The 8,015-nt window shown below is 34.2% G+C and overlaps 2 protein-coding genes across 2 annotated transcripts; both read left to right on the top strand.

The window, feature by feature from the left end:
* Window positions 1–1,647: 1,647 nt before the first annotated feature.
* Window positions 1,648–3,172, top strand: LOC125212240. The gene is made up of 3 exons (XM_048112346.1): window positions 1,648–1,786; window positions 2,139–2,621; window positions 2,710–3,172. The coding sequence occupies exons 2-3, from the start codon at window positions 2,172–2,174 to the stop codon at window positions 2,860–2,862; spliced, it is 603 nt and encodes a 200-aa protein (XP_047968303.1). The 5' UTR covers window positions 1,648–1,786; window positions 2,139–2,171; the 3' UTR covers window positions 2,863–3,172.
* A 3,411-nt stretch (window positions 3,173–6,583) lies between these two features.
* Window positions 6,584–7,456, top strand: LOC125194072. The gene has a single exon (XM_048092081.1). The coding sequence runs from the start codon at window positions 6,584–6,586 to the stop codon at window positions 7,454–7,456; it is 873 nt and encodes a 290-aa protein (XP_047948038.1).
* The last annotated feature ends 559 nt before the right edge of the window (window positions 7,457–8,015 follow it).

Below are 8,015 nucleotides of genomic sequence, written 5' to 3'. Positions count from 1 at the left end.
GATCGCACACAGGTTTATGCACATGGTATGATTTGGTTGTACCATGTTCCAAACTTGGCATGCATAGGTTGTATTTGTCAGCTTTACTATCTAGATCTAAAATTATATGGAAAAACTTATATGAAGATGTGATGAGAAATCTCGTTATTGGAGTTAAATAAAAAACAAAGTATGTTTAAGTGACAATTGCATCTTTATAGTATACAGCATCATCACAATCCCACCGGAAATTCTTTCATTAACTTTCGTCGCCAACGAGCAAAAAGCTTTAAATCGTAATTCCTATTGGCGTTGGCAAACGAGAAAGAATAAATAAGAGAAGAAGACATATATATAGATAAACCTACCGAAAATGTATCATCCTCCATTATCGTCGCCATTAAGAGTCGTGGATAAAAAAAAGGTGTGAAGAGATAGGGTGAAGATACATTTGAAATAGAGAGATACTTTATACTAGAGTACAGGGCTACGTGAAAATGAGTAAGTTAAATACAAACATTTTGGTCTATGATAAGTCAACATTGATACTCCATGCGTCCCCCAAATATTGTCCCACTTTGACTTGACATGTGTTTTAAGAAATGTAAAGAAAAATGAGTTGAAAAAGTTAGTGGAATATGAGTCCTAATTTTATAGGTTTATAATAAAATGTGAGTAAGAATGAGTTAGTGGAATATGAGGTCCACTACCAAAAATGGTAAAAATTGAAATGAGACAAATTTTGTAGAGCGAAAAAAAATAGAAAAATTGGACAAACTTTCAAGGACGGGAGAGTAATATCTGATTGAAATTAAGGCATTCTATGACAAGTCAATATTGATAGTACTATCTTCTTGAGATTATGTTTGTTACTAACTAGTACTCCCTCCGTCCACGAATAGGAATCTCATTCATTTTCGGCACGGGTTTTAAGAAATGTTAAAAAAAGTGGGTGAAAGAAAGTTAGTGGAATATGGACCCCACTTATATATATTAGTTTTAAATGATATGTGAGTAGAATGAGTTGGTGAAATGTGAGACCTTTTATCATTTATAGAAATAATGAACCGGGACTCCTATTCGCGGACGGACTAAAATGGCAAAACGGGACTCTTATTCGCGGACAGAGGGAGTAACTATTAATGATTTAATGCTAACTATTTTAATCGATCTCATTTTGCCTCTATTTTTATTGATTATACAACCCTTTTCCAATCCACCGAATAAATACTAATCAGAAAATTTAACATACAATAACAATATTTTCCATAGATTTTTTAAAAGAAGTTTTTCTGTTGAAATGTAATAATTAGTAGAATATTCTAGATGATAGAAAAATTAATATTATAAAAATCAGACTGAATCGATCTATTCGATCAGTTTGCAAGCAAACTTATAAAGTTACGAACAAATTTTGTTTTTCTTTTTTTGTTTCCAATGTACTATTAAATGAACTTAGTAATGCCACTTGAATTTTACAAAAAAAAATAGAGATTATTGCGCACAATGCTTTAATTAGTTGTTATGTTTAAAATATATTAATAAAATTTGTTCATTTTTTGGTAGTTATTTTTAGATTTGCAGACTTTTCCATATTTATCATAAGATTCAGATTTGTGTTGAATAATTAATTTAATATAGTAATCTTATGTAAGAGTAGTTAGATTTGTTCGACTGGGTAAAGGTAAACCATCAACAATGGCAACTTCATCGCGGTTAATTTCCGGCTCAGTAACCTATGAGAAACCCTAGACTTCAAAATTGATTTCAGATCACTCTATCAGAAGCTCAATGCTTGATCAACCAGGTACCATTCTCGATTCATCTAGGTTTTCTTTTTTTGTCACAAATTGGAATAGATGCAAAACAAAATTATGCGCAATCAATTTTCCGTAGAGTTTGAGCTCAACAATTCTAGCTCATGACTATCGTTCTCGAAGTTTTACCGCTGGTATCTGGAATCAACGTGATACTTGAGCTGTTTGCTTCCTGAAATCAAAATTCAGTCTTCAGTTATCGTTTTCGTAATTGATTATTGTGTTATTTAGATGATTGGAGAGTGGTTATGATTTCAAATTTGAATCTATGGAAAGGCGTAATTCTGTAGCTGCTATCATGTTTTTTTATTTAAATTGTTTTTAATAATTGTGCTTTTTTAGGCAAAAAGAAAAAAAAAAAAAAACTTGGGACTGATGGGCAATTCAAGTGAGGAAGAAGAGTATAATGCATTCTTGGAGAAGGTTAAAAGGACAATTTATGTGGATAACTTGGCACCCCAAGTTACTGAATCTGTGATGAGAACTGCTTTTAATCAGTTTGGGTATGTGAAGAGTGTTCAGTTCATCCCCGTCTATCTCGAACCCAAGAACGCGCCCCAATCTGCTCTTGTGGAGATGGAAAACCCAAAACAGGCAGTGGGTATCATTGAGGAGATGGGGAAATTACCTTTCATGATATTAGGGATGCCGCGGCCTGTCAGGGCATCTGCTGCTCGGCTGGAGATGTTCGATGATCGTCCCAGGAAGCCAGGGCGCAAAATCATTTGTCGTTGGTTGGACCCGAAGGAGCCTGAGTTTGAGGTAGCGAAGAAACTCAAGGCTGCAGTGGGGAGACATGCTGCAGAAGCATTAACAGTGCTCGAGGTAATTAACTTTGATATCTTCACGAGCTCAGCTTTCTTTAAAATATATCATAGGTCATAGCAAGTTGTGTTGTGTTGTGTTGATGTAGGCGCAACGAGCAGAGGAAGAGAAACTTGCAAACCAGCAAAAGGAGATATTGAAATCACATTACAACAAGTATGAACTGTTGAAGACGGTCATTGAAGACGGAAGTGCTAAACGTTTGGGACTACAATATGAGATACCCCTTTCAGATGTATGATCGCCGGGTCTGTGTCATGTTCTATGTAGACAATTTAGGGTGTAAGGAAACCTTGTAGTGATATGTTTATTCCAAAATCCCCTACAAATTATTTGGACTGTCTCTTCTGACAATTGACATTCAGTGCATGTTGCTTATGTATACATTAGCTTCATTTAACCAAAGTTCTTTCCATGTTTGTGGGATGAATCTCCGGCAGAGGCTATGAAAATTCTTATTATACGAGAGAAGTGAAATTCAAGTCTCTAATGGTCTCCTTGCAAATGCTTTTGTACTATGTTTCACTAATTTATTGTTTGTGTAGCATCAATTTTCCAGTTAGCACAGAACAAGGAGACAATACACCTTTACTCTTGACTTGCAAGCTTGTTGCAAAAGAAAGGTAACAAACTCAATTATTGGCTTTTGCCATTATAAATAAAGTAACAAGAAGGAATAAAATATGATCTTTGTTAAATGATTACTCTTATAACTTGTTAACTATTGTCTTGATACAGCAGAGTTAAAAACATTGAGGATAAGTGCAGGTTGGTAGCGGCCTATATGGCTCGACCTTTCTAGAGTGAACTGCTCCCGGCACGTCCCCATACGCTTGCTAGGTATGTCGATTGATAGTTCTCTAAAATTAGGCAAACCCCCTACTTGAATGGCTAATTTACTGTGACTAGCCATGGCCACTGAATCCTTTAAGCCAGCACTTATACTAAAATCTGTGATCTTTAGATTTACAAACAAATTTGAAGGTTTAATATCTCTATGAACTAAGTGCCTAACTCCATGCAAGTGACTCAGTCCCTTCAAACAGAAAGAAAAGTTGTGAAAATCAGGATAACGAGTACTCTGATCGTAAGGTGAAACTGAAACCGAAGAAACCACATATAAGCAAGAGTTTCTGCACCATGATGGAAAGAACCGGTTCTGGTATAGTCTTGCTTTTATGAAGGATATCAGCCAAAGGTCTGCCATCCATGTACTCCAAAGCTATACTTATCTGCCCAGAGTCTGGAGTATAGAAAGAACCATAAAATCGGACCGGACATCCATAGCATGGCGCCTCATACAATGTCCTTATCTCAGTAAGCTTCTGTCTTTTCTCCTGATATGCCGATGTCTTAGGGCACACAAATCCCTTGTTTATTTAATTAGCGTCACTCCAAAATACGTCAACATGTGCTTAGCCCTTAAGCACGACGTTGCAGCTGTCCAAAGCATAAGAAAAAATGCGCGGAATGGAGTTGGCCAATGAGTGATTGCCACATGGCCAGCCATAAATTTTATTTTGAAATAAAAAATCATTTTTGTTAAAAACGGTCATATATTCAATTTATATATTTTTATTATAAATAGTCCTACACCTATACTCTCTATCTAAACCATAAGTAACTAGAGTTTAAACATGAAAACTATCAATTCAGGGCTAAAATTATGCATTTTGATTTTTTTTATATGAATTTTTTCTCATAGATGAAGAAGAAATATTGTTTTTTTTTACCACGAATTAATTGTTGATAATTAGTATTCAAGTTACTCGGATGATTGTCAATTAAATGAGCAGTATAGAATTTAGGAGTCGAGCATAAAAAGAAGAGAAAATCGCATGGTAATTGTTTCCTAATTTGGGAAAAGATTATGTATTTGGTGTTTAAAGTTACCCACCTCACAAATTTATTTGTGCATCCATATTTATTTATTTTTTCATTTGATCCTACAAAGCTCAGATTATGATTTATTATTTTATGCACTTAATATTTTTTTTTCTAGAATGTTGACTAAAATTGGGAAACTTGTTAATTCCAAATCCTGAAAACCAAGTTTTGAAAAAAGATTAACTACGCATGCAGGCAAAACGTATGCTTCCGACTTTCAAGCTCATTTGAAAACACACAAATTATTAAATATTGTTGAAAAAACAAAATAGTTCGAGAAGGAGAAACGACGACTCATGCGATTTGTTATGTTAGTTGGCACTTGATTAAACTGTAGAATTTCGGACAACCCATATACGTGACTCTTGATATTGGGACAAAATATAAATATCTATAATCAAAATGGGAAAAATCAAAAAATTTGGTATCCCCTTTTCACAACCACCATACACAATAATCCAAATTAGTTGTCAATCCTATATATGTTCCTCGTGTATATAACGTGTTATCACCAATTACTTAGTCTATTTATTTTCTAAGTTTGTAGCAATTTTCTTTTATTGATGTATAAATTATACTACTAATATAATAGAAATAAAACTTGCGTACAGAGAAACGTCAGTATATAAATGAAGCGGACATTTAATTTAACCCTATAAATCGAGAAAATAAGGATGAAATTGACAAAAACTATTTCCACTTCTAGATAATATGACATATAAAAGGATTACTTATTTTTCGTGTGAACATCAATGAGGTTTACGTCCGGAACAAGAATATATGTGGATTAGGAAAAATCAATGGTTTCATACATTAATTAGATATGCACTATAAAATATGGTTCAATATTGATCACACATTTTATCAATACATACAATTTATACATTAATACATATAATTGCAAAATTATTGCCAAAAGTGCAGCTTCTGCTCCAAGTCTTCGTAAAATCTTTATTTTAATTCGAAAAAGAAGAGAAACTGCCAAATTGACTATCCTTTTCATGAATTTGAGGAGTCTGAAGTCAACTTGCCCTGAATTTTCTATGCCCAATCTAAATTTCTAGAGGCATTATAAATTTATAAGCAGCATTTAATTATTTTGAGAAATGACGAGTCTAACGAAACACACATTGTCAAATTAGTATCAAAACTTAGTTTATTAATTTAGTTTATGTACTCCCTTCATCCCCAAATAATACAACTTCGTATTCTTTTTCTATTTTGAAATATCCTACAAAATTTGTCATATTTTGTTTCGGTAAGTTTGTATTTTTTATAAAAAGTGTCTCATTTTTATTAATAATATTTTAATCCTTTTTCCTTCCATACCTCTCTTATTTACCAAGTTTGTATTCAAAACTTGACATCTTTGCTAATAAGAAATGTGAGAATCTAATATTTTGTGTATTTACAATTGCAAATCCCTGATAAATAATCTTTTTTAGACCTTCTATTTGCAAGATTATAGTATCTCATAATTAAATACGTACTTATTATATTTATTTCATAAAATTAAATTAAATAATTTAATCTTAGATGGATAATTATATGATAATTAATCATAATATTTATTTTTAATTAAATTAATCTTATAATTTAATCCTGAATGGATAATCATATGATAATAAGTCATATAATATTCTTTTTCAATTAAAATAATTTTATAATTTAATCTTAAATGGATAATATAATATAACACTGATCATAATACAATTTTCTAATTAAAATAATTATATAATTTAATTCTAAATAGATAATATTATAACGAGTCACTGGAGAGCAGTATTATGGACTGTTCTTTTAACACGTGGCACAGGTAAATGCTACACCGTGTTCCACACGATCACAGCCTTCCCGTGGCGCATAGGCCTTTATACGTTGTATCTTTATTTTCTCTCTTTACTTTTTTGTGTACAAGTAAAAAGTGGTGTCGCTATTTATACAGCTATTCAGAAATATAAACTCATTCCACATTGCTAATCCACACACTTTCCGCCATTTCAACCAACCATCCGCTCCCTCAAACTTCAAATTCGCAGCAAAAATTTGAATGCAAGTGTTTGTTTCCGTAGAAGATGCAGCCAATATCGCTCTCTCCCAGCTTCAACAGCCATTCCAACAGTAAAGTCGCCGAAATCGCCGCCCGTGTGGTCGAAGAGTTCGCCTCTCTGGAACTCTACGACGACGAGATTTACATCGACGAAGACGAAAATCCGCCGACTCTTCGATCGGAGGGAGGAGCGAATTCTGATTACGTCGAGTACGTAAATCGCGATGAAGATGCCTCCGACGACGACGAGGAATTCGAATTCGCTTTCGTGACGAGAGATTCGGAGTTGCCTTCTCCAATTTCCGCCGACGAGATCTTCCACAACGGCCAAATCCGACCGGTCTACCCTGTTTTCAACAGAGATCTGTATTTGCAGAGTTTGCGTGAGAACGGATTAGAAAAAGGGGAAAAGGTTCGGCTGCCGTTGAAAAAGCTGTTTAGTGAGGAAAGGGAAACGGCGATGACGATGAAAACGACGTCGTCGTGCTCTTCGTCAGACGCGGACGAGCTCGACGGAGTTTCAGAGGACTTATATTGCGTGTGGCGGCCGGCGGCAGAGGGGAGGTGCAAAAAGAGCAGCTCCGCGGGATCGAATTCGAAGAGGTGGAAGTTTAAGGTGAAGGATTTGCTGCTGAATAGGAGCCACAGCGAGGGGAGCAACGAAGATTTTGTGATTTTGAGTAGGAGGAAGAAACAGAATGAAGAAGACGGAGGCAAATTGGCCCCGGTGAGTGGTGGAAAGACTAAGTCCGCGGCGGCCAGACCGCTTCCGCCTCCTCCTCCTCCTCCGCCGGTGTACGGTGGTGTGAAGCGGCGGTCGTACTTGCCGTATAGACAGGATTTAGTAGGGCTTTTCGCCGGTGTAAATGGACTAGGTAGGACTGTGCAGCCGTTTTGATGGCCGTTGATAATTTGGGTTTAGGGTTATATCTCGAAATTAAATACTCCGTACTTATTTGTTTTATTTATGAGATTGAATTATACTATTATATAATTTAATTTAAATGGATAGTTATGTGATAATAATTAATAAGTAGTAATAACTGTGTTGATAATTTGTAAAATTATATCCAAAAATTAAATAGTTATTTATTTGATTCCTGATATTGAATTATATTTTTATATAAGTTAATTTAATATGTGATAATAAATAAGAGTGTTTCTAAGGAGAGATGTAAATGGAGAGGTAGACTAATATAGCTATCATATTTTTTTTTATGAAAGGTCATTCTCTAAGGGGAGAGGTATTTGAGAAAGTATCATACGTTTTCCCATTTTGAAGAGCTAAAATATTACACTTCATGTTTTTTAATCATTTTGAACTATTATTTTATTTAAAAAAAATAATTTACTTTTCCATATACCTTTTTCTTTTGGAATATGTTAAATTTTACAAGGGTATATTTCACTTTTTAAGATAGTAAAAATACATGATAGTATACCTTTTCTATATACCT

Source organism: Salvia hispanica, chromosome 1 (assembly GCF_023119035.1).
Source record: "Salvia hispanica cultivar TCC Black 2014 chromosome 1, UniMelb_Shisp_WGS_1.0, whole genome shotgun sequence".
Classification (NCBI taxonomy): domain Eukaryota; kingdom Viridiplantae; phylum Streptophyta; class Magnoliopsida; order Lamiales; family Lamiaceae; genus Salvia; species Salvia hispanica.
Note: the sequence above shows the minus strand (reverse complement) of the source record. Positions and strands in the feature narration are given on the sequence as shown.